The sequence below is a fragment of the Chlamydotis macqueenii genome, chromosome 7, assembly GCF_036417535.1.
Source record: "Chlamydotis macqueenii isolate bChlMac1 chromosome 7, bChlMac1.mat, whole genome shotgun sequence".
Classification (NCBI taxonomy): Eukaryota; Metazoa; Chordata; class Aves; order Otidiformes; family Otididae; genus Chlamydotis; species Chlamydotis macqueenii.
The window spans coordinates 36,844,035-36,871,718 of record NC_141562.1 but is presented as its reverse complement, the minus strand read 5'-3'; the positions used below and the strand labels follow the sequence as shown (position 1 = coordinate 36,871,718).

Below are 27,684 nucleotides of genomic sequence, written 5' to 3'. Positions count from 1 at the left end.
CTCCCTTTAGCATCTTGGAGCCCTCCGTAGGGTGAAAGTCCCTTTCATGAGCTTGTATCACGCTGGGAGGAATTTTGTCATACTTGGCCAGTAAAGATCGCCAGTGATATAATAGTCTTGGGCGAGCTCTGTCTCCCCATACCACCCGGCCTCCCGCTGGGTATATGAAGGGACTCTGCAGAAGTCCTTTGTTGCATCTGCTGCCTGCGACCCACCAGCTATGAGGTAGTGTCTCAGATTTGAGCTGGAGGATTCCGTTTGTATGTTCCTCTGTAAGGTGATGGGGCTGAAGCGATGTCCCTTGAGTTTTCAGACTGGTGTTTTAAAACAGCCAAACAAACAGATCATACTTTCCACAATAAAATGGAAAAAAAAAAAAATTGATCTTAATGGTGCAGTTAATGCTAGCAACCCTTTAACGTGGTATTAAAATCTAAAACTAAGTTCTTGCAATTATGCGGCATTATGCTGGGTTTGTAAAGCGCTTGTACTGAGACATTTTCATATTGAATTAATTTAGCTTATACTTGGCTATTTTTCGGCTCTTGCAACAGATCTTGCAAGCGTAAGGTATGAATTTCAGTGTTGGATTAAAACAATACTTTGCTTTCCAGCTATGAACATGTGATCACTTTTTTTTTTACAGGCAAAAGGAGAATCTCCCTTCTTAATTCTTATTGTGATTTCCTTGAGTCAAACTGAGCACAATGCAATTCCACCATATGCTCTTGGTATATGAGGTGTTCAGCTCCTGCAAGGAGTTGTCTCAGGGCTTGCAGGTAACAGCAGAACTTGAGTCCTTTCCAAGGACTAAAGTCCTCTGAGCAGAAGACCATGGAAACTCAGGGCTGCTGATAGATGCTGTGATGAAGAGCCTTATGTCAGGAAGCCGTAGCAAATTGAATTGTACTCAGTATATATTTCAGGAATGAAGAGGTAAATTTAGCTGGTCAATCCACTAAGTCCTATTGTTAATGACCTTGATGTGTTTGTTGTTGTTGAATTATAATTCTATTTCAATATGAAACTCAAACCTCAGTTGATTTACTTCTATAGAATCACCGAATGGGTTGGGTTGGAAGGTCGCTCAGAGCCCTGTCCAACCTGGCCTTGAATGTTTCCAGGGATGGGGCATCCACCACCTCTCTGGGCCAACTGAGAGTGGCCAACCTGGGCCACTGCTCCACCACCCTCAGTGTGAAATATTTTTTCCTTGTGTCCAGTCTGAATCTATTCTCTTTTAGTTTAAAACCATTACCCTTTGTCCTACCACAACAGGCCCATAGTTCTATAGGATATTTCTCATTTCTCAGAATTGTAAATGAGAAATCACAGACGTTATATACAGTTTAAAGCTTGATAAGAAAAAATAATTAGGATTGATAAGAAGCCTTTTTAAAATGCAGTAGCAATATCTTGACTATAAAAGAATTTCAAAGTGTTGCTGTTTTTCTAGAAATAAAATGACTGCCAAAAGTCTTCCAATTGTTTTTGAATAGCTTCTGTAGATGAGGTAAAAATGATCTGTATCGTTTCGATATCGCAGCAGGAACTTTGTGTTCAATTTCTGTCTTGAGGAAATTGTGTGTCCCTTTTGTGCACTGTCTTTCCTCAAGGACAGAGTTTTAAAGTATAATTGAGCTTTTGAAGCTTAATTTAACAGAACTCTTGCATTTTTTGGCATTGTAGACACAGTGGGGTGATGAAGCTTGGTGAGACTGGAAACGAAACGCATTTGGTGATAATTTGTGCGATGCATTTCCATTTGTATGATGCGTGTGTGCGGTGGGGGTACTGCCAGAGTCTGCAGGCGTTTTACTGGACTTGACCTCATCCCTGTCTTGCGAGGACATGCTTCTGATATTTCTGGTCAGAGTAATGATAAGTCTGCTGGTGATACCAGTTGCACTGAAGTATGTGTTTGCTCACCCTCATTACAGCAGTTAAACACACACGGGCACTCCAGTGGGGCCACTGAATCCAAGGAGAGGTCTTGTCACCTCTTGTTGCTCCTCAGCAAACCAGGATGCATTCAGCTGCGTGTACATCTCCAGCTCTGACTTGGTCATCGCCTTTTCATCCTCTGCCTCAAGTCCCGGGGTGCTAATATGTTGTTTCCTCTGGAGTTTGAGTCACTCTCAGGAAATGAAGTGCTCTTAGGTCCTGCCCTCATTCCTTTGCCCTTACTGTGTCTCCTGCCTTAGGATGAACTTTGCTTCTGCTGAATGAACTTGTTCCTGCATCCTCTTCTGGCCATCTCCCTCCTCCAGGAGCTACTGGGCAGTTTCTTGGCAGGGTTCATCTCCTTCTTTCTTCTTTGAGGAGCGCTTCAGCACTCCTGTACAAAAATGATCTTCTGGAGGTGAACCTGCCAAAGTCTTTCCAGCCGGTTGTCACCTCCTTCTGAGGTGGCAGCATTTTACATTGCGAGGTCAAATTAAAGCCTATAGATAATTTTACTATTCGGGAGAATGGTGTCTGTTACCTGAGGCTACTCAAACAAGCACAGGAGCAAGCATTTTCAGTCAAAGCTGCTGTCTACCTAGGGGAGGGTCCCATCTTCATTGAGATGTCTGATTTTTGCATGCTCGTGGATGCTATTTTCCGGCACGCTTCATTTATGTGAGTCTTGGAGATGGCAGGCTTCTTCGGGCAGCAGTCTTGGATGAAGTCCTACACTTGTGTCTCTCAGATGACATTATTTACTTTAGTTTCATCCATTCCATCATCTTTCCCTAGATGTTGTCACATTAAGTACATCTTGTGCTGAAGGAGAAGAGCTGCTGAAGGTCTGTTTCAATGCCTGGCAAGTGGCGACGAGGCGAAAGCTCCTAGATGCGTTAATCTAAACAGCCATAGCATCCCTGCCCCAAAAAGGACCGTTTCCTTGGCAGATACTGAATCTGCCTTTTTCAAAGGAGAAGGGGAGTTTCTGGAAATGAATCTGCTGCGGGAAAAGCCAACAAGAGGAGCTGTGTGATTTTTGTCCTCAAAGCGAGTTCTAGCATATTACTCCTTCAATACTGCACACTCCCTTCTGCCTACGCTGACATGGTCAGGGTGCGTTTTCAGCAACAGAAGAAAAAATGGGATCCCTAAATCAAGTATCTCCAACATAAACTGCCTTTCTCTCAGTTTCAACAGACAGAAACATTGTTTAAACCAGAGGTTTTTTGGCATTTACTGGCATTACTAAGAAAGAGTTGGCAAGGAAAGCTGGCAGAAGGAGATGAGTTGGATAAGCTTTAAAGATTTTTTTTTTTTCTGTAAAATGAATATCCAGAAGCTGTGTAAATGTATTTTTTCAGTTTAAAAAAGTGTATAGAAAGACAACATACACACATTTTTTACTGAAATAGCGTCTAAGCTAGCTGTGCCCTCCAAATTCTTTTCCCTCAATTAAAAAGATGAAGGGGAAAAAAAAAAACAAAAAGCAAAACAAAACAACACCTCAGGAAATCCCTAGAATGTTTATTTAGGAACAGACCAGCCTGTTACAGTCATTAGCTTGCAAAGGTATTTCTGTTATAGTCAGAGAGTAAAGTGAATTTTAACCTTTTATTGCCAAGAGATGTCATGTTTGTTAGTGAGGTAGCTATTGAGCTATGTTGAGGCGTGCAAATTACTGGGAATAACTGAGTGATGTGTGTAAAAGAATAAAACCAAACCCCAAAAGCACACTGTGCAGAGAGAAATTAAAACCAATTTAAATGCCCATAATTCAAGCACTACGTTTCATACTTTCTTGAGTTTCTATTTATTACTTTAGCATTTCTGGTTGTAAAAGGCTTCAACTGCAACAAAAAGACATTTCAAAATATTGACCTCCTCTTTTCATTGTGAGTTTTAGCGCAGAACTGCTTACTGTCATAGTGGGTTGGTTATAAAGGAAAAATGGGAATAGGGCTGGACTGGTTTAAACCGTCATCTGTGGGAGCCCTCTGGACCAAAGCCATTGGTTCCCAGGATCCCCATAGGAGGGAGAGAGGAAAGGAAACGGCTGCTCTACAGAGACCAAGCACCAGGAGCCTGGGAACACTGCAAGTCACGGAGGGCAGATTTAAGATGCAGATAGAAACAGTTGGGTTTTTTAAGATGGAAACCTAAATTGTTTGCTTTGTTCAGTCAAGCATCTCCCCTTCTTTTGTCTTGCCTTTTCCATCTAAAAAATGGGAATAAAATTTAATCCAAGCCATGGGACATCCATTTGGTTTTGGTAATGCCTTTTCAGATTAAAATTGTTATTTATATTCATATTTTTGATGTAAACTATTTAGGGAGCAAGGATTTCCTCTTCTGGGGGAAAGAGGGATGTCTTGCATGTGTGGATAAATCACGCACGTGTTGTCAGAGCAAGGGAACACATTTTCACAATTTTAGCTCTCAAAGAATTAAAGAGGGGGAGTGTTTGCAATACTGAGTACAAGGATTTTCACTGTTAAAATCTTGGAGGTAATTTCAGAGCAGCTTGTAAGTACTATGAAGAACATTAATTGAGATTTTTATAGTGTATGATGAGCCATATAAACCAATTCACGTTCAGCACGATCACCTTTGAGAGAGATCAACATTGACATGAAAACACTTTATTTTAAGGAACATTTAGAGAAATAATATTTCAGTGTATTATGTATTTTTCTTTCACGTGTACATTTTTACTGCTCTCGAATATGCAATTTAATCATCAAGCATCAATTTATTTTTAAAATTGAATCATAAGCTTTAACACACTTCCATACATGTTTTATTAACTAATTTAAAAAGAAATCTTTATTTGTAGAATTGAAATCAACTCTAATTTCAACCTTCATCTTCACAGAATTAGTATTTAGCAATTTCTCCATAGATAGAATGACAGCTAGATTTGGGGCATTTCTCTAAAAGAGATTCCTAAGGCCTTCTCACTGCACTGCTGAATTTCCCAGTAGGTATAGGTGTGTCTATATCGATATAGTAGGTATATTGATATCTATATTGCTACCTACACCTATATCATCTATATCTGTACATGCATACAGATACTCTTTTTCCAACCTTCTCTCAGGATTCAGCTCTTAAATCGTGATTTGAAATTTTTTGCAACAATATGCGAGGAAAAAAAATGACAGAATAAGATTACAGCAAGATTGTGTGTTGAAATCTAATAACAGAATCAAGTAGTTGAGAGGGGGGGATGTATCCCATCGAGTGAAATTCCTATCAATGTTTCTGCTTTGCTAGGACATGTTATTAGGAAGGAATTACTGATAAGCTCTATGCTCCTAAATGTATGTCCTTGAACCATACTTGCCAATGTCATGAGCTCCATAGGGGTAGATAGAGTTGTTCTAATTTTAGGACTAGGCAGTGAAAAAGAAAGCATCTTGTAAAAGAAGTAAAATCAGTATTCAGTCATTGAAAATCTGAGTATTATCTGTGTCATCGTTAAAAAGCTTTAAAATTGCAACAGAATCAGCTGCTACAGGCCTTTTGGCTGCTGTGTATGAAGATAAACCTCTTGTGGGTGGGAGGCTCCTCCACTGTTGTGTATTAGAGCTGAAATAATATTTCCTATAATTCTAATAGGTGACAAAGGGAGATGGATTTTTTTTTTTTACAGAAATATAAAAAAATTCTTCATTACTAAACAATTTAGATGAAGAGTCCAGTCTCTGCTTGAAGTCTTCAAAGGAAATGTTGGTTTATTTTTCCACCAAAATATTTGTTTTTCTTAGTGAAAGGCAAATCAATACATCACTGGTAAAATACAAAGCTTTATCTCACTGAGGTATATGACTTAAGCTGAATGTGAATTCTTAAATTAACTATCACAATTAAGCCAAGTGATTTGGAAATCGCACGGTATGCTTTGTTTTTTCAGCAGCCACTGTGCCTTTTTACATTCCACATTTTTGTATTCTATGAATACTTTTACTTGTCATAGCAGTGAGAGAGTTTCAAAAGTTACTCAAGACGAACAGTGAAATTCTTTCATAATCTAGTCTTTTGGTGTGCTGTCTGGCACCTGACAGTCTACTGTGAGCTGCTGAGAAATTTATTCAACATAAAATAAAGTTGTATGACAATTTACCTATCCCACAAAAATCATTCCTCTGCGTCTCCCAGAATGTGCAAATTTGCTTCTTCAATTTTAGGGAACTGTATCTTGTCTGTTGATGCAATGTCACCGTCACAGCCTTGATACATGGCTGTGGAATACCTTGTCCCTTCTATTTAGCCTAAGGTATTCTTATCTGTGAATTTTGATTTGCAAATTCAAATTTGATTGAGTTGTTTTGCGGGGCAGTTGATATGCCTTCTTTATCAAATGTACCATGAAATTTAAGTTTCTTTAAAAACAGTATCTCTATAAAAGCAAATAACTGTTATTTGAGGGAATAATGCAACAGCCCTGGGCTAAGGCAGTTGAGATTCAGTTGCCCAGGAGTTCCTCAAGGGATGAGTACACACGTGGCATCTTTGCTCTCCCTAATTCTTTGTCTAAGTGTACCGATTTATTCAGTCCTCCAATATTATTTTCTTGCGCAGTTCGATGAGTTGTCCATCTGAGCTCCTTGCTGAAACTCTTCAGTCTTCTGGTGAGCAAGACTTCTCATTTAAGCTTTGTGGTATGGCTCTAAAAGACTCCTTCTCTCATCATCTCGGGAAATCAGCGCAGTACGGGGAAACCCGGCAGAGCCCTTCTCTATTCGTATGTTGATGAGCCTGGATGAAAATTTCCAAAAGGACTATAGGTGCTTTTGCACCTGCCAGAAGACTCTGGCTTGCTCCTGTGTTTCAAAGTCCTGGTCTAAACATACCGTCTTTGCTGACACTTTGGGATAGAGCATAGCGGTGCCCATATCTGGCAAACGCTTGCTATGTGTAGAGACACTAATGAACCTTTCCAGAAGCCTTCCTCTTTGCGTTCTGCTAACTTGTAGGACTCACAAGTACAAAAACCAGAAGTCTGGTGCAATATGCCATGTTTTGACATGCAAAGTTTCATACACTCATCTTGTTGAATTTTATTTAAATATTGAACACGGTGCAGTACTAAGGCTTTTTTTTTTTTTTTTAAGGGCTGTAAAGGAATGGTAATTCAGTATTTTTGGTGCATACCTCAATGAGAGGTTGGACTTCTTCCTTTCTGGAAAAAAAAAAAAAAGGTGTTGAATGGCTTAAAAGCAACAAAGTGGAGTACAAACCTGTTCATCAATAATCTGGTGGTTGGAGTACTCATGAGTGTAGGTGGGAGACTGTGGATCAGACCGCTGAGGAGATGGCAGCCCCGGAGACTGTACGTGTTTCATACTAGATCCTCATTGAATAATTACTGGGAAGGAGAAAAACCATGAAAATTAAGGAGAGTGAGAGGTCAGCTGGGGAGAGCACAGGAGGGAGTGCAGGGAATGGCTGGAGGTCTGAAACCATGGCCTGTGGTGAGGACCAAAGAACTGGGACTGTCAGTCTGGAGAGGAAGAGGCCAGGCAGAGCCATGATAGATCATCCAGTGTGTAAAAGGCTGCAGGAGAGAAAGAAGGAGTAATTAGTTTCTGTGTCACTGTTAGATGTGCTCCCTGTCTAGCAGAGAAGAAGAATGGCCTCACAAGGCAGCAAGTAAGAGCTCAGTAATGAAGATAATGAGAAAAGGATGTATTTACATGTGTATGGTGGGGAAGGGAGCTTTGAAGTCTCTGAGTGCACTTGATTTTCAGAAAAGCCAGAGAAACAGCTGCTAATGAGAAAGGTATAGTTGATCCTGACGTGGGGCAGGAACCTTTGAGGTCCCATAAACTGTATTTTCTATGATTTGATGTAAAGTGAAGACCATTCTTTCTCCTTTATAAAAAAAAAAAACCTGGTTTGCACGCTTTTGCCATCTCTACATTTCAAAGAATAATATTTGGGTTTTTTTCTGATTTTTAAAAATAATTTTAAATCTTCATAGGGAACACTTTTATGTTTCTTGCCTAGGACAAGGACTTTGACCCATAGCTTTTCTTTTGCTTCTAACTATTAGTTTAGCACAACTTAGAACCAGATTCTAAATAATACACAGACAACAAAAACATTAATTATAATCTTGTCTCAACTGTGCAAAGAGAAAGTGCCCTAGCAGAAGTTGAACCTTTTGTTTCTTCTTTTAAATTTTCTTATTAATTCAAGGATGGCCACTGGAATCACAGAGGCAGATAAGGATAACGTGAAGGTTGGGATATTTATAACCTGAAGGGGTTTGGTTTAGGGAGGAAGTAGTTAAGACTCTTGAAGAACTTGTTAAGTTTTGTGTTGTGCTACAGAGGTCCCATGTAATCATGGGCAAATCAATTAGCTTCTTCATGCTGTAGCTGCTCATCTGTAAGATGGAGGTGGTGGCACATCTGTCCCACAGGTGCTCGGTTGCAGTAGTAATAGAGATTTGTGAAAATGCAAGAGTTTTAGAAAACAGTAGTGGACAGTTTGAGGAAATCCTCTTTTCGAGGAATTTTGGACATTCAAGAGAGAGATGTATAAGCCATTCTGTTGAGACAGGTTGTGAAAAAAAAGATGTCCTTGGGAACTGTTGACTGCGTCCTGTGGTAGTAGCTTCCTTATTTTCTCTTTCCAAAGTATATGCTATAAAACATTGTAAACAGAATTTGCGTGGGGAGGTCTTTTCAAAGCTGGGTGAAATCTCTTTGATATATCTTTCTGGATTTAATGGAAAAATGTCTTACACAGAAATAATCAGGCTTCACCAAAGACCTTGTGATGGTTTTCTGGAGTATAATGCCGTAAACAATGTTGAGTGGCAAGAGCAGACCTGTATCTCTGTCATCTGTTACTCTGAGAAGCATCAAAGCTTCAAAGGACTTTCAGGAAGGGGGAAGGGAGGAGAAGGTTTAACTGCAGTGCATCATAGAGACCAAATCCTGAGATGACAATTTCAACTGTTTACAATATGCATGAAGTAATTCAAAACACATTCCGGGACATTCAGGGTGTAAAGTTCTGCTAGGTCACATGGCCCGTGTTGTAGAGCTGTCTTATTTTTAATTAGCGGTGAAGAGACAAAGAGACATGGTGATGGGTTTGGGGTTTTGGTTGTGGTTTCTGGTTTTGGGATTTGGTTTGGGGCTTTGGTTTGGTTTTTTTTTTAGGATCGTTTGAATGACTTTTTTTTTTTTTTTTTTTTTTTTTTTTTTTCCTGCAGAAGGGATGGGATGGGAAGGGATGTAGACAGGATGCAGACCGTGATGTGTTTGGGGCAGATAATGCTGTGGTTGGCCTATTAGAAATTTTCAGGTGTCCAACAGATTGTTTTCACTCAGTGCTCCTCAGTAATATATCTCTTCTGTCGTTACCAACTCTTCCCAGTGCTAAGCTGAGAAACATGATTTTTCTGTTTTCATTTTATCTTTCCTTTTTCTTTTTTTTTTTTCCTACAAAGTATAGTTGATTTGTCTAAAAGGAAGGCTCCTCTGTGTCTAAAAGTGAGAATTTTTGCTCAGAAGACAATAAATCTCCAAAACAGATGGAAATTCAATAGCATATGGCACACGATTCATCTACTGCTAATACCTAAATACTCTGTGTATCATAGCCTATCCCTTGGGAAACTGTTGTATTTAAATTTCTATTGGGGTTTAATCCTGGGGGGGAAAAATATATCTCTGAAAACGATATGAGAACCAGAGAATTTGAGACTGTCACCAATGTTTAAATCAGTGTGTTGTCAGAGCTCTACTGTGTTTCCTCAGGCAAAATGACATAAAACAGTCATCTTGGGTGATCTTTATTATTCTCTTACCTGTGCTAATTCGCTGGCTGCCGGTATTGGGGAAGGCAGGCAAAATGAAGCAGGACCCGTGCAACTCTTGGAGCAACAAGAAGAGGGGGAAACGTACATACATGCTTGAATGATAAGTTAATGGCATGAAAGGCAACTGAAAGCTGTCCAGAAAGGCAGATAGTCTTCTCCCGTGATGGGATGCTCTGGTAGCCTGGGTTTTGCACAGGCAGGTCTTGGAAAGACGTCCAGTTACATAAAGAACAATTGAAATAAAGTTAGCAGCACGTAACTCCACTTGCTTCTTGTCTTTTAGCTGCACGAATGACTCCTGCTTCCTTCCATAATTTCAAAGCTACTGTCAAGTCTATGTTCCCACAGTCCCTATGGGTATTCCACTCCAGCATCCGCTGGCTGAGCTGAAAAATATTCTTGCTCATTCTGTTTTGCTGCATTGGTCCATGAGCCTGAGGTTGGGTAATTGAAATGTTTTTACAAGCCTTCTGCGGAATTTTCATTTGTCTGTTTTCTGACCTTGTGCAGTCAGCTTAGCAAAGAAACAGGAATACTTTTGTTCGTTTGCACTGTGCGGTAGAGCAGTTGAAGGTGACAGTGAACATCTCTTTATGCTTTTATCACATATTGCAAATGCCTTTAAGATGTTTCTTTGTTATCTCAAAATACTGTGCTATATTGATTTTTGCTTTTCCTCTAAGGGGCTGAAAATTTCAGCACTAACCCTGAAGCCAACTGAAGTAATTGATTATCTGTTTTTACCTCCTCTTCAGTTATTTACCTCATGCCCTTCGATGGGGAAAGCGTGTGCTATTTCTGGATGATTTAGTGTAAAGTAGATCTTTGCTGAGCTTTAATATCAATTGATATAACCTCAATACAGGGGTTATTTTTTAGACCCATAAGTTTATCTAATATGTCATGAGAGAGCTTGTTCTCGAAATATCATTTTATAGCTTATTCTTATTGAACCTATAAGTAATAAGAAATGGAACAAATTTTCTATAAGCTCAGTTAGCGATTGAAAATACTTAAGCAAATTATCTACAGAGGGAATTAGATGCATATTGGACTTCTATAATCTAGTAAGATATCTTTTAAAATGTGCTTTATAATTGAGATACATTTTGTTTACTGTTTTTGTGTACATACAAATGGTAATGGAATCATTATCTTTGTTTTGTCTTTGCCTTTATGGGAAGAAATATGCTGGTCATTAATACTTTAAGTCTGTGAGTATCATTCAGAATAAAACATATGGTTTTGTTCTAGGGAATACTTTCTTAGATAAGTTTTCTGAGCTTTCTGCACTACTTTGTGTCATTTATTTTCTATGAGAATGTAAATGTATAGACAGGGTATCTGTAAGTAAAGTCTCTTTCTAATTAAGTAGAAAAATGTGAGGTGCTGCCCACAGGTTTGCAATATCATTTTGCTTTACTAGGAAATCTTCAGATCCTTCTTTCTCTTAGGGCACATTCCAGGATATAAAAATGATTCATATGTGTTGGAAGTACAGCTTTGGAAAGTTTGTCAAGTTATCTTGAGTAGCCCAAGACTAGGGTGAAATCTCCTTTTCCATTAGTTTAAAAAATAATAATATTTTATCTGTCTTTGTACAATTCATTCGTCATCTTCAAATGATCATCAGAGACAAATTACAGTTTGAAAGAGTGGAAATTAGATACCAACTCCTTACTTCTGGTTTGCATTCCAGCATTTGTGATGCAAAAGGGAACTTGAATCCAGAAGCACATCTGTGATTGCAATAACAAATTAGCGAAGAAGATTTAATCTGAGCCACATAATATGAAAAGATGTTTAGAGAGAATGAAGTCTGAGCTCGGAGATCTTGGCACAGACCTGGTGCAGTGGAGCAGTGCAACTGGAGGGGAGCGGGAGGGATCTGAAAGTGAAGAGCAGCATGCGAATTAAGCCAAATAATTAAGTGATTTAAGCATTAATCTAGCCAACCCTTCGAGTTCATTCAGAGAAGCAAAACATATATCACTGTTTCTCTGGAGATTGTTGCATTGTCACAGATTCAGTTTAGCTGGGACATTTAGACCTACCCTTTCCTTGCATTAAAAAAAAAATCTTAAATTCCTCATTGTCTGAAATTGATTGTATCTTTTTGCCTTTCAATAAGTTTCATTTAGTTGCAATTACTCTGGCTTCAAAATCTTGAAATCCAATGAATTAATGAAAATGGAAAATCAGAACTCTTTCCTAATTAGGAACTGAGCTTTTCAAGGAATATGAAAGGATCTAATTTAGAGAAAGATGTTTGGAGAGCATGAAATGTGGCTTGAAGGAAATACATGTGCATTTAATATAACTTACTGAGCCCAGCCAGATTTGTATTGATGGGAGACAAAAAGCATGTGAAATCCTCTTTCAGTGACAGAATAATTTATGGGCTTTCTTGAAGCAATCTGAGTTGACTTTCAGTTCAGTGAAATGGGTGGCCATCTCGGTTTGCTTCTCGGTGGACACAGTTACTACTGTATCTTTTGTTATTTCTTTCCGTGTTAGTTAGCTGAACCATGGAAATATCTGTAGGGAGCTGACTATGGTTTTGGGTTTTGCTCTTCAATGGCTTTGTAATTCTCCTGTACGGATGTGGAGAAACGTCCATCCTGGGACAGCCATTGCAGGAGGCTCTGAGGATGCAGGTGTTGCTGAAGGGATGTAAAGAGTGGGCAGGTGGCTCAGAGAATGTCTATAATGGGCACCGTTCAGGATGGACTTCATTCCCTATTGGCCCTGAAACACAGTTCTCTTGATCTGCTGCTTCCCCAGCCTAGGCAAATGTATAGTTCATGCAGTCCCCGTGCACAATATACATGGAGCTCATCTGCTTGTGCCCTCCTTGGCGTGCCAGACAGCTCCCACAGTGGAGAACATTTTCAGATGTAATCTAGAGAACTTCTCTTTTCTCATTGGGAAATGAGAAGTAAGTATCATAATTTTTATCCTCCACAGTGCACAGCACATTGCAGGATCCCCCCAAATGTACGCTGCAATAACTATGTGTGTAGAAGGAGAGAAGGGATGTCTCTGCAAAGGGTCAGGCTGGCTGTTCAGCTGCAGCTCTGTTAAAAAACAGCAGACGTGTGGGTGGTAAAATGCAGAGCTGTTAGATGAGAATACTCACAGACAGTATGGCAGGGCAAAGGGAGTAAGGTGCATAAAATACAACAAGAGCGGGTAGCTCGTTGACATACAGTCTTTGACACAATCCGTGCTTGACCTTGATTTTTTGAGTACATCGGAAGGAGGCAGTGTCGTAATCAAACTTCTGGTAAAAGGAGGTCATAGTCTCCAGTGTCCTTACGTAAAGGAGAAATTTTACTTTTAAACCCCAATGGCATCTACTAAATTTGCACGGCATAGTCCTCAAAGAAGTGCACGTACATTTGAAATTGGCAAATATCAACAGCTGTTCATTCACATTATAATTACCCAAATTGCAAAGGACCGTCTGCAATGAGTTCTGCTCAATAACTAAGGCTACCCAGACCCACTGCAACCGCTTCCTAGCTGCCAGCTCTATTAAGTTGTGTTTTGTAACACTTTACTACAGAGCAGACATGTTTTGTTTTTCTTTGCACAGCCCTCCACCAAGCATTGTTTAAGCAGTGCATAATGTATTCCAACAACGAGGTGCTTTTGCTCCCATCTGTTTGATAGCGAAATGAACAGTTCTGATTCGTACGTACAGTGTAAATACTGTGTAATGACTATGGGTTTATTTTGAGCGAATTCCAGGTTATTTCATCCCTGTGCCAGGTTTTAGTCCCTTTTCGAGTCAGGGAAAAATTTCTAATGCTGGGCCTGAACTTTTCAGGTGTTAAACATCCCTCTAACAGAGCGACCCATCATCGCCCAGAGGTGATGGTAAAAGCCTGCCACGAGCAGGCCTGACGGCGCAGCAGGTACCGGGAGGGTGAGCTGCCATGTGGTCCTTGGACCTCCAAGGCTGTGTGGTATCTCATTGCCTTTTCTGAATGTGAGGCCATGCAACCCTCCCCCAGAGATTTACAGGGCTGTGGGTATTTGTATTCTAGCCTTCTCGGGCAACACAGTGAGGGAAAACAATGAGGGGAGGATTTATTTTGCTTTTTTTTGAAGAAAACAGTCTTTTAACCAGACTCTTCAACAAGTCTTTTTTACTATTAAGATGACCTTTATATCTGCAGGTTTTTCAAAAAGCTAGAATCTGCCTTGGTGCAGTTGACCTCCTGCCCGACCTCCTTGGTGAGGTTGCAGTACATCAGGGGATGGGTAGGGCATGTTCTTTCCAGCCAGTTTAGGGAACGAATTGTGATGGCCAACATCACACCCCTCCCTCAAAGTCAGATTAAAAAACACTGTTGCTCTTGACCTGCTTCCAAGCTGAGGACCTACCGAGTGTACTGATGGTCTGGGCAGAAAATCCTGCGCTCCATGAAGTTGGGTCAGTATCCGAAGGACAAAATTTGGTGGCTTTACATAGATTTGTGGGTATATTCTTTCAAAGAGGCAGCACTTTCAATGAGGCTCTGCTTGGGGTACACAGCAATAAATGAGAGCTGGCTGAAAGTATACATTTTTAAAAAAATTATTTTTATTAGTTGTTCTTAATACAATATTGAGTTCACAGTTTGGTGCAGTCACTTCCATTCTGTCAAAACCATGTGTTGTTGCATTTTCCTTCCTTCCTTCCTTTGTGATTCGTGAATCTAACGAATCACCCGCTCCCAGATGCGGAGCAGACTCCTTGCAGGTCATCAGGCGCACAGAGAAGTGTAATAAATACACCCCAAATGTTGGTTTGTGTTGGTTTGCATCCATCCTGCTGCGAAGATACAGGAAGGGCTTCAATGCCTCGCGTTGGCTGGTTTGCGTTACAGCACGCATCCTTCTCCCAAACCACATCCTGAAACGGAGGATAGCGGAGCTCGCTCCCCATCGGCTTGTTCAAAGTGTTGGCAACGCCAGCCCCCTTTTTCATAATTCACTCGTGTTTGTTCTCTGAACTTGTTTTTAGGAATCTTTGGAAGATTTTTCTTTCAACGTTTGACCTGAAAAGGGAGTATTGATTTTTGACCTATTTTTAACCAATATAGTTCAGCAGATAATTGGATAGCTGCTTTAAAAAACAAGGCTGCCCTGTTTACACTGCTCAGATTTAATTAAGAAGAAAGAAAGAACACATTTTAGCTTTCTTTTTTTAATAAATAAAGCTGTGAATTTTCTGTCAATCCCTATTTAGCTGGCCAAGTGCGTGTAAATATGTTCCAGTGTAACTTCAGTGCCTGATAATGAAAATATGGTGTAAATGTTGAGTTCAGCTTTCTTGCCTGACTTTTTACTGACACCGCATAAATTCATAGCATAACAACTCAGCCTCAGAAGATGCAGTTTTCTTTAAAACATCAAACTGGTTATTTTGGATTTGCTCCTGAAATGTTTGATCCAGAATGTTATGACATTTTGAACATGGTTTAGTTAGGTTATTCTTTAATTTTTAAAAAATGCAAATCAGGAATACCTCACAAAAAGGAAGTAGCTAAATGGTAAGCATGCTTTCCCTTTCCCAGAGTAGTCATTAGCTTTGTATTTCTGCATGGAAACCAGGAAACTGTGCGCTAGAGCTCTGTAGTTTTATTGATTTTGGTCTGGCACAATTAACTTCTCAGTTTCCTCTTTCTTGAGCCTTATTTGCTTGAATTTTTAACTCTGGATAGGGATCCTGGGTCACCAACAGTGAGCAAGGAACTGTTAATTTAAATAGTCCTTTGTAGAGATTCAGCAGATGTTGCCAAATAACCTAATGGCCGGAGGCTGGGACAACTAGCAGTATAGAGGCAGCACATCTAAAAATTAATTTTTGTTTGTTTGTTTTTTTATACTTTAGTTGAAAATCTCTTCAGCTTATGAAGAGAAGTCTGCCAAATTTGGATCATTGCCAAGGTGGTCCTGTTGCTCCTGTTTTATGCATGTCCCGTGAGCTCTGTGAGGGGTTTTCCATTCCTGGAAGGAAGCCAGGGAAGGGGTAGGAGAGCTGATGCTGCTGTGCGACCTGCGATGGTTTCTCCTGTGTTGTGTGGTGGGCAGCAGGTTACCTACAGCAGACTGGCAGTGTAGGAAGCAGGAAAAAAAGGAGGGTGGAAAAGCCTCACTACCTCCAAGCACCACGTTGGTTTGCTATAGAAGAAGATAAGAAAAAAGGGGAGGAGGAGGGGAGAAAAATAAATTTAGATTAGAAATTATACCTTCCAGGTAGAAGAGTCCTGTATCTGTTTGTAGAGTCAGCAAGAAAGACTGATGATTCTGTTTTCAAAGAATCACTTTATTTTGAAATTGGGAAAAAAAAACCTGGAAGTTCTTCAGTTTCCAACGTTATTGGAGTGGCTCAGCCTATTTGTTAAGGGGCTGTGATTCTTTGCTACGCCATTAAAAAAAAAAAAACAACAACAACAAAACAACTGCAAAACACTCTTTGCTGCTCATTATATACAGCCACAGGGATACATGCTTGTCATTTGACAGTGAGGAAAGCACAGCTGAATTTGCTGCCCTTAGGAACTTGCAAAACAATGTGAATTAAGTGTTTATACTTTTCATGTCCGCATGAAATATCACTTGGTTTTGGAGGTGTTTGCAAGAAACATAGCCTCTTGCGTTTGCTTTGAAACTAAAGCCGAAAGAAAAGGGAGAAATACTTATTGATTTAAAAGCAATGCATGCAATTTATGGTGTTCGTTGCTGATTGTAGTTATCGTAAATGTCCATACTTTGTAGACAGCTTGCATTTGTTGGACTGAATTCCAGTTATTGTGGTGAGATTCCCTAGGTGGTTTTATTTCTTATAGATTTTTCCAGTGTTTCCCTCTTTGTGTATTACAGATAGCAGAGGGATAATACTAGCCCAAAGATCTGATACATATAAACATACCTTTTAGCTTGCAAAGGCAACAACACACAACGTCAGTGCGTGACAAATAAGTGGGGGGGGGGGGGGGGGGGGGAAATATTTTCATATAGATAGGAGAAAATGGTATAGAATTTATCCCTGCTGGAAATAACGTACTCTTTCCTCAGTTACACAGTTTCTAATTCCTGATGTTAGCTATTCAGATACAAGAAAAATAATCTATATTTGTGTGGAAAGTAGCTATCTGATAGATCTCAAAAGCCCTTCATTTCCAGAGCTGTGCTTAAGAGATAACATAAACTTATGACTCTCACTTTTTTGTGTGGGAATTTATGTTTTCAGGAGCATAGAGGAGAAAGTAAGTAGAGTCTTATCCTTAGAGTAAATGTTGGTGCTTTTTGCACAGTTTAAGACTCTGGATTAAAAAATACCCTCAAATATTGTCTGTTATAGTACTTTGAGTATCACGTCATTGAGTCTGATTTGACCTGTGTTAATGCTAGGGGAAGCCAATTAACCAAAAGAAAAGGGTCTTTGGCTGTCTTTGGCCAGTTGTGAGAAGGTAATTTCTGCATGAATAAAAAGGACAGAATGGTTTGGGTGGGAAGGGACCGTTAAAGCCCATCCAGTCCAACCCCCCTGCCAGAAGCAGGGACATCTCCAACCAGATCAGGTTGCTCAGAGCCCCGTCCAACCCGGCCTTGAATGTGTCCAGGGATGGGGACATCCTCCACCACCTCTCTGGGCCACCTGGGCCTGTGCCTCACCACTCTCATTGTAAAAAATTTCTTCCTTACATCCAGTCTGAATCTCCCCTCTTTTAGTTTAAAACCATTACCCCTTGTCCTATCACAGCAGGCCCTACTAAAAACTCTGGCCTCGTCTTTTAAACCCTCTTTTATTGTACAAAGCTGTAGTTTCATTCTAAATGCATGCCTAAGTCTCAGAAACTTATTCTGGTTTCTCCACAATATGGAGATATCTCTTCTCTATTCCTCTCACTATTTTCATAAACAAATACTGATTTGCTTCTGCATCCAACTGCCTTGTATAACACTGGGTTAAGCTACCGCCCATGACCACATAAATATCAGAGCCAGGCTAGCTTTGTGGTAGCTGGTCAAAATAAATGACGTTCATCTCTCGCATCTCGCTGTTCTTGTGCATCCTATGGGAACATTGTACTTTGTTGCTATAGTCTGGTACAGCGATGATAAGCTTTTTGCAAGGCTGGAGTGGCTTCCAGAGTCTCTTCTCCTGTGCTTGTCACTGATGATGTGATTTCTCTTACTTCAAACTAAAGCCCAAGCAACTCATTATTAAATGTTATAATCTATGGGTTTTTGCTGTGTTTTTATTTTTGGTCCATGTTGAACATCAGGAGCCTTGTTGCATACAACTAATTGCAATCCATAGTTCTCTTTAAAATTATTAAAATTATTTTTTTTCCTTACCATCTTGCCCATTTCGACCCGTTTCAGACTAGGAGTGTCCCACCAGCAACCTATCAGAACAGTTTATGAAATCTGTGTGCTGGCACATGACAAGTGCTTTGTTGGCATAGGTCAACTTGACCGCACACGCGAAGTCAGCCCTGTTGCAAGGTTGGCTTTAGTGAAGTTAATAGCAGCTCTGAAGGGACTGGAAACCACTTTGTTGGGTTAAACAAACCTGCCTATTTCAGTTGACAATGTTAGGATATAATTTAAAACTTTGAAACCAGAGGAGCAAAATCATCCCTTTTCTTTCTATTTTTAGTGCTGATCTCTATTCTCAAATACAGGATTTGGATATCTGATATAGCTGAAAATGCATTTCTCTTTCCAAATGAATTAATGCTGCTGATGTGAGTTTATTTACACTCTTTCCCTTGTCTATAGATATTTCCTTTTGTTTCTATTACATAACTGCTAGAATATTTTTTTATTTAAAGTTGCATGTGCTGGTCTAACTCATGTTTCTTAATCCAATAAAATCCCTCATCTTTTATAGAGGGAAGGTGTAAAGACGTATTCATTAGGAGTGTCCACTTCATCAGTTTTCTCTGTCTTCAAATGTAGTAAGAAATGACTCAAAGTATTCTATCCCAATCTCAACAGTCAGTGTGAAGGGAAAAGCTCACAGAACTGCAGTGTGATCACAGTGCTTACCAACTTCACAGCCCAAGGGAAAAGATGATCCTGCAATGATTATGACTTTTTCCTAGATTACTGTGCAGAAAAATATGCTTAGTGACAACTCCTTTGTATTCAAATTCCAGGACGGGGGCATCCCAGCAAGGTGAACAAAACTACTCTAAATGGACAGCTACTAGGATTTTGGGCATATAAACTGTTGGGTTGGTTTTTGGTTGGTTTTTTTTTTTGGTTTTTTTTTTTTTTTTTTTTGTCTGTCACATCCTTATTTTAAGAAAGTAGTCCCTGAAAGTATGGGAAGTTCAAAATCTGCTTCTGAGTCTGTCTCAGTGTTATTGCTATTGTTGAGCCACTGTTCTCGTAATGTCTTGATGCCTATTTTGCAGCAGATTTTAAATCAGTTTACATGCTAAGTAGACAAAGACAGGAGGATGAAAACTATTGCTATGTCAGTTTTGCAGAGGCAAACTGGAGTAAAGAAGTGGAAAGGATAAAAGAAGCACAAAACCTGTTGAGGTGCAACAGGTTGGCTCAACTGGAGAGTTTTACATTTTCCTGCAATGAAATGCAGGTGTCCCAGCCAAGACAAAAGTTCGTGGCAGAGCTGGGCCCCTGACAGCATCTCCAGGTTCACAGGGAAAGCCCTTAAACCCCAAACCATCCTTTGTTTTCTCTTTCTGTGTAAAGATCTGGAGATCAACGTGATTTAAAAGGTGGCAACAACTTTAACTGTACGTAAAACATGTACTAGTTAAAGTAGCTTTTCATTCCATTGTAAAAAAACAAGAGAACTTCTCTGACTCAGAAATAGACTACTGTCTCACCAACTTCCAGTTGTTCTAGTAGTGCTTCATTTGTTTTTATCTACTTTACCAGAGAAAATTCTTGCTTGCCCTTACCTTAATGTTTCACTGATTTCCTTCAGAATATTAGGTGTCACTAATGCCAATTCAAACCAGCATCCCTCAGCAAGCAAGCAAGGAGCAAATTACCGGAGGAAATACTTTTCCTTTTCTACTGACACAATTGGATGTAGATTTTGGAAGTAAAAGCTCTAAATAAGAGGGAAAACATACGGAGAGTACTCCTTCAATCATCCTGAAGTCAGTTCCACTGCTTAGGATGTCAGGGAACAGTTTGTGTGCATTGGCGAAATCTACTCTCATGCTTCAAAATAACATTGCTAAAAAGAAAGCAGCAAGTCGTAGTTTAAGGCTAGAAAGAACGAGAAAACCTAAGTCTGTAGAGCAAAGAAGGCAGAACCATGCAAAATTATTTATCATGGTTTAAATAACGCTACCATCATAAGGTTTACTTTACTTTTCACATTTGATAATTTTAAAGAGATCAATGTGGGAATAAGTTGTGATACCAGCATGGAAATTTTTTGTGGTTCTTAAGAAATGCTTGTAGTAGGTTGTTTTTTCTGAAATGTCCTGAGCGGAAGAGTATGCGCCCTCACAATGTGCTTTTTCGATTATTCTAAACGGAAAATATAAAACAGTGATCTGATGTCTGTATTTATAGTCATTTCCAATTCATCTTGAAACCCAGTTTTGAAAATATTGATTGCAAGAGGAGAATATTACAGAGTTTCATGAGATTCAAAATAAGCTTTTAAGCTCTTGTAGAAGAACCGTGCAAATGCTTTAGGGGAGGACTTCACCACCACTGCAAACAAGTAAGAGATTTGAGTTCGTTTCACAAGCGTGTACATGAAAAAAAAAGGGGGGGAAAGAAAACTTAAAAAACCCCAAACACCCTTTCTGAATGATATTAGGCCATCTTTCACACTATGAATGTATCATTTTAAGTGCTTATGTCTTTCTGATCCCCATACCACCTAAGCAGTGTGTTAATTTTACTGTATTTATGCTTATGACTGCCAGTAAGAATAAGAAAAGTATAGTTTCACCTCTTCCCAGACGGCAAACAAGGAAATGAGCCATTTGTTTGAAGGAAAAAAATCCTATGGCAAAGCAAGAATCTGAGCCTAGGTCTCATGCAAAGCAGTCCAGCATCCCAACTGGGGACATCGCCGTGCTCAATCATAAGAAACTTCAGCTTTAGGAATTCTCAGAGAGGTGTTTTTGTCTTGTAACAGTCTGTTTTATTCTGCAGCTTTTTTAACTTTATAATTTACTGGTATGAATTGACTGTCAAATAAGTACCACTGTGAACTCACAAATAAACATAGTTATCATTTACATATTAGCAGAGAGCCTTTAGCTGGAAGGAATCCATTTATGTTACTGCAATATCACCATTATTTACTGTGTTATATGGTAGTTAATTGCATTTGACTCTTTCAGGACTCTATAGTATGAATATCTTATGGGGTTTGGCACCAATGCACTAATATTAAAGTGGTGATCAGGAGCGCTTCTAAATATTCATGCCAATAAATGACTCCCATGTGTCTGCTGAATGCCAAGAGTAGACTCAAGCATTTATTTAGTGTTTTATTTAGATGCAGAATTCCACTATTGTTGCTATTTTGCATGAGGAGAGGGAAAACACATTTAAATTTGCACAAGCAGTGGGGCAGGACACTTATGAGAAAGCAAAGGCATCCCAGTCACAATCTGTGCTTAATAATGTCTGAGAGCACTGGGGAGCTGTCAGCTATTTTTTATTACAACAAAATTACAATTTTCTTCAGTCTACGTCAACCTCCTCATAATTTCACTCTTTGATAAACATTTGCAATTTTCCAAATCATTTAAAAAATCATTGCAATCCATGGGCGGGGTGCTTTGACTCTCACGCAGCCGGGGCTCCGTCAAGGCACCACTGTAGCAATCACAAATTCAGAAACATTTCTCAACAAATCAATTAAATACTGTAACCCTAAAATTATCCTGCTTCAGTGCTGCAATTGGCTGACATATATCTTCAGAAAAGCGCATTGGGTGTACAGAGGAGCAGCTGATTTATTGCGCTACTGTTGGAATTTCAAAACAAGGAAATACTGTCTCGCAATCCAGTAAGTTTGTTTAATGAAATGTAAGTTAAGTGTAAACAGTCTTAAGCTGTATGTGAGTTCAGTTTGTTGGATGAAGAGTAACTAGCGTATCGTAAACTGTGCTTTCGCGTTTGAAGTGCCTTTTCAAGAGCCCATGTAGGTGCGGTGCTTCTTTCTCCAAGTGCTTGAGCTTTCAGTCGCTCCTGGCTCCGAGCGTGACTGGATGACCAGACCTTCCTGATGCTCTCGCAGCTTTCAAAAAAAAATTACTAGATTTACCTTCGGATGCTTGAGATTAAAAAGAACTTGATCAGGGGAATGGCAATATGAAGACTGTGCACAGTCACGATGGTGCTGAAAATGCAATCCAGATGTCCTGGTCCCTGCTCCGTGCTGGAGTGGAACTGGGATTTCCGTGGGCTCTGCTGTTGGTGTCTTGTTTAGAAAATTCTCTTAAATACTTGTATATGTGCAAATACTTTTTCTATTGTTCTCACAGAGATACTTGATAATATTGTTGACCATATTTCTAATTGCTCCAACATGAATTCTTTTTTTTAATCTAAAACTTTTTCCTTATGAAAAGTTATAAAATAAATATTAAAATCTTTAGCTATTTATGGGGGAAAAATATTTCAGCATGACTATGCTTTATGTTTCATTTCTACAACGGTCTTGAATTGCATGTGCAGGTCTGCATGCAAATATTTAGCACACTCAGCTTTAAGATAAAAAAAATTCTGTTAGAGCCACCCGGCTGACTGTGGTCACTGCATTGCAGGTCTGCTCTTAATGCAGGAGGTACTGGTTTTGAACACGGGTGTCTTAAACTGGAAATGGTCATGCAAAGTCCAAATCTGAGTACACGTACCTCACTAAAAAAATACTACAGCAAGATTTGTCAGGTGGCCAGCCACTGGAACAGGCTGCCCAGGGAAGTGGTGGAGTCACCATCCCTGGAGGTGTCCAAAGAACGTGTAGATGTGGCACTGCAGGACATGGTTCAGTAGGCATGGTGGTGTTGGGTTGATGGTTGGACTTGATGATCTTGGAGGTCTTTTCCAACCTTAAAGATTCTATGATTGAGCATTAATAAGAGATTATATTAGTGCTTAATGTAGTTATGCTATTATATGGAGAGGAAAAAGAGAAAATTCAAAACTATATTGAATGTCTCCTGGAACTGATGTATACTACAGCACTGTGCTTATCTTCCCAGGCAAGATGTTCTCTGATGTGCAAAGTTGCAACGACAGACACGTGGCCAGCTCCCTGGCAGAGCAGGGCACAGGGCGATGGGCTCTGGGTTTGGATTCAGCCAACTCTGTTTTCGTTTTTCAGAATCACCCAGCGCTGCTGCAGTTTGTCATACAAGCGGAAAGCAAACATCTAGTCATCAATCTGGAGCGAAATGAGTAAGTACCCTTGTTGCATGTTCTATTTGTGCTGGAGGTTCTAAGAGAAGGGTTATAATTTTAAAATTGGTGGTTTAAAAGTAACCTGAGGCCAAGTTTGCTACTGGTGCCTCATGGAACAGGCCTGAACAAGACAGTTTTGTTCCAGTTTGGATTGTGTGTCTTTGCATGCTAGTTATAGAACAAGAATCTCTATGGTCATCTGCTTTTATGTGGGACTGAAAATGGACATGTTGCTTCTCAGTGTTTTCCTGTTGGTTATTATTTTTATTTGATTTGGGTTTGTCCTCCTTTCCTGTGGTAAGCCCTTTTATTTACAGTACTGTGGAAAATCCTACAGTCTTTGGAACTTTTTTTGGAGGACTCTTCCCTCCTGACTCTGCCTATGACCATGGTTGCCTCTACGCAGTGGTTGTCAGCATCTGCTCAGGGAAGATGAGTCAAACATTGGGGCTTAACCCCTGCTGGACTTTTAAATGGAAGCTCTCTGGGTTTGCCGGCAAGGGGCTAATGATGGGATGTTTGTGCCATTGATGAGGCTCATGATGAAAGCTGAGCTTAAGCCTTAGTTTGTGGGCTGTATAAATATTGCATCTCCTTCCATGTGCTCTGGACAACTCCCACTCACGTCCATAAACTTTCAAAGAGGGTTACCGGGGGCTGCCGTGGAGATGGTCCCATGAGTAGAGTTTTTTACAGAAGGGTATAGAGCCACACAGAAATCAAGTCACTTGTCTGGAAGTACGTGACAAGTGAAACCAAAGTCATCAAAGGTTTTACATCTACCATCTCTACTGCCTTTCCTCTAAGAGCATCTCAAGAATATATTGTGGGAATCCAGATCAGGACAACAGTGTGCTGCTCACCAAATAAAAACCAAACATCATTCTCAGCCTAGGGAAAACTTTTTATAAATGTTAGCAAGGATCTGTGTGTTCTGTAGGTTTCCTTGCTGTGAAATAAAAGCAGCAGAGGTTTTTGTTTTGTTTTGTTTTGTTTTGTTTTACTGTAATAGAGAGATCATAGACCTAAGCCATGCAGCTTTATGTGTTAAGGGGAAGGAATGTGCCTGTGAAAGCAAATGTCCAAGGGAGGCCGAGCACACGCTGCCTCGGGCTGGTGATGGACAACTTCAATGGAAAACGATGGGGCACCTCTTTAGTCCTCTGCAGTAAAACAATGCAAAACGCTTTTTATTTACAGTCATTTGGATGAACCCTAACATTACCCAGCTGTGATAAAATCCAGTTCACTTTCTTATTCAACATCAGGCCCAAATCTTGAGATTTCTTTCCATTATTTTTAATGCTCCTTAGCTGTTCATTTCCTATCTTTGAAGGGTATGTAGATCCCCCGAGCACAGGTTGCTCTGTTCCGGTAACTAGAGGAGGATTTAATTCCTTTAGTAAACAGAGATTTAACTTTGTATTCCCTTAATCTTTGTCAAAGGGTGTGCCTTCCTTCAGGAATGGGAAGTATGCAGCAATTGAGGAAACTATTTACATTCCATGTCAGCGATTAAAAGAACATAAAACTGCTAATACAGGCCTTGCTGAACAGACCGAACTCTCTTGTACCTGTAATAAAGGCAGATTTACAACATTTTAAGATGCAGTCTCCATCTTTTTTAAAGTAGGACATGAAAGCACAGTAAGTTAACTCTTATGAGCATCTGTCTAACTAGATTTGGAGACGCTGAGATCTGCTTTTTAATAAATATAATATTTATCAATGATTATTTTCTAATTTACCTATCTCTGTGGTGGAGTGTCCACCAGAACATCTGCATTCTAAAAGAGTTGTGTATGGTGTTAACATGATGTTCCTCATCTTAGCAGATGTACACCATCACAATTAGCCTTGCCTGTGCTTGGGTTTTGTAGAACTTGAGGCAGTTCATGGATCCCAAACGACAGAAAATGTTGGTTGTGGTTTTGCACAGGACTTTTCTCCAGTATTACTGACTTTGATTTTCAGAAGAAATACTGGTCTGGGCGTTGCAGGTCCATGCAGAAGTTGCTTTGAGGGTATGTGTGTATAGGTTTATTGGTTACTCAATATTGGTTTCTGTAAATAACTCGGTGCATCAGTGCACAACTGGTCTGCGCTCCCCAGGGCAGAGAATCTCCAGCCCACGTGCTTGTCTGAGGAAACTGGTGGTGGTTCTCCCTGTCATGATGTTACGGGCATGGAGAAGCGTTTGGTGCATGAAGCAAGCAAACACAGACTCACTGCTGTGAATACGGGGAGTAAGGGCTGGTGGCAGCAGGCCAGTTTGGACCTTAGGTAGATGATGGACTCCAGAGGTGTGAGAAGAGAGCAAGGTTTCCATGGCGCAGCTCCTGCCCATCAGTCTCCAAAGCGACAGAGAGGACAGGCAGATGTGCATGCAGTCTTCTCCAGCCTGCTCCATCTTCCTGATGTTGACATGAAACATGCAGCTCAAATATCTTGAAAGCGGTGATGCTGAGCATTGGAGCAGCCCTTAAATCAGCATGCTTTAGGTAGGAGCAGAGTGCTAAACACAAACATCTTTTCTTGAGTAATAAGTGACAACATGTATGAAGCTCTGATGTGTGTGCGGTTGTTTTACTGTAGTTTCATGTAAAGCACGTTATTCCTTGGAGAATGGTGAGGGTGGAAGTGGATGGGACCACTAAATTAAATAATTTCTGCATTGGGTCATGCAAAAAAAAAAAAACAAACTGGATATGATTCTGCATGGTTAGTAGAAACAGCTGCTTTGAGTAGTCTTGACATTAAACTCCATTTATTAAAAACCTTAGAGATTTCCCAAACTTTGACTTATATTTCAAAACATGATTCAGATGCGTTAGACAACCCCAAGTGGGGCCTGATGTTTTAAACCATCTGCTGTCTATGGAAATATTTAATGTCAGTTTGGTGTTTTCTGATATTTAGACTCGGTGTTCATATGTATTGGGCGAGATGTTGTAAGTTAGTTCTGGAAGAGTTTCTGGTACCTAACTTCACAGCTTAGGGCTTAGAGTCTTCTCTATGGTTTCCAGCTGTTAAGTTTACTTTTGTACATATTCATTAAATACTTCAGTGATTAATTTTCAGGCATTGCACATTTGTAATTGCAAAAACAAAATTATGTGCCGTGAATTCAATTTGTCAATCACAGAAAACCTGCTGGCGAGCTTACTTTGCAAGTACGTTTCTTACTATGATTTAGACACAAAATACGGTTGCGCTTTTGAGAACGTTAAGCTCTGTAGCACTTTAACTGTTTTAGAAACACTTGTCATACAAAGAGATTTCCAGATCAGCTGCAAAATAAACCACCCCTCAGAGCAACCGACTCTACGGGTGTGCATTACATCGATGATACTGATGCACTTCTGTTGTGCCAGGGACAATAACGTATGCGCAGGCAAATTCCTTTAAAGATGATGGCAGCATGTGATTCTTAGAGAAAAGCGGGCTTAGTATTGTGTAAATGAAACAAAACCCCTGGAAGATTAGATCTGAGTTGGAGAGTGGAACGGTATGTGACTACTGGCTGTTTTTTCTGCAACTGGAAACATTTTGCGCTCTGTCAGAAATAGGTCTGTACACAGCAAAGCACCTAAGTGTGCTTTTAACTTTAAACATGTGAGTAATCCAGGTAAAGTCAGTGGAATTACTTATTCTCAGAATTAATTTCATGCTTAAATGATTTGCTGACAAAAGTCATAATTATGAATGTTGAAGAAACCTAACTTTGAACAGATGTTGAGGAGCTTTTTCAGGGCTGACTCCTGTGTACGCCTGGGTCTGTGGCAGATGAAGATAAAAAGCTGAGATAAGTCGAGAGCGTCCAGGGCAAGTGTGGAGGTAGGACTACTTTGCCCTGAGGACATCAACATCAGCAGCATCTCAGGTGTGTCCTGGACACTTGGCTGCTGGTGGGAATTCATTGACCGGCTTTGAGGAGTGTACAATTGGAGCAGTTGTGGCTGATGGGCCATTGGCAGTGTCCAGGGGAACATGGAAATGGCAAGACAAAGCTCTAGTATTTTAGAGAAGCAGAGTTCGCTGTTCATTTCCCCATAACTTTATCCTCTTTTTTTTTGTCAGGTTTATAACGCAACCTTTAACAAAGCCATATAAAAAAGGGAATATATGAGGTTAGATTGCTGCCTTTTATTCTCCCAGTAAAAATTCTTCTGTTTATCAGGAGGCAAAATCCACCCTAGGCTATGGTATAAGGCTCCACCTTATCCTTTAAATCCCCTAGAATCCTAAAGATCTCCAGAGGTTTAGAGCATCTCTGACTGTCCCCCTTGCACGTTTACTGCTTCTACAGTGAGACACAGCACCAGGGATGTATTGGGATGTAATGGTCCGGTACTGAAGGTCACCTGGAAAGCTTAGCTCCAGGATGGAGGAGGTTCCAGCAGCATCCCCTCGGTCAGAAAAGTAGGCAACAGCCATCTTCATGTGTGGTGCTAATGTGACCTGTTCCAATGAGGCTG

At 40.1% G+C, this 27,684-nt stretch overlaps 1 protein-coding gene across 1 annotated transcript in view; it reads left to right on the top strand.

The window, feature by feature from the left end:
* The window catches only part of ADAM12 (ADAM metallopeptidase domain 12), a 177,901-nt gene that overhangs the window by 25,083 nt on the left and 125,134 nt on the right, over positions 1–27,684 (top strand). The window contains exon 3 of the mRNA XM_086751789.1: positions 23,130–23,203. Coding sequence (XP_086607915.1) covers positions 23,130–23,203 — 74 coding nt within the window. The remainder of the gene's footprint in view (positions 1–23,129; positions 23,204–27,684) is intronic.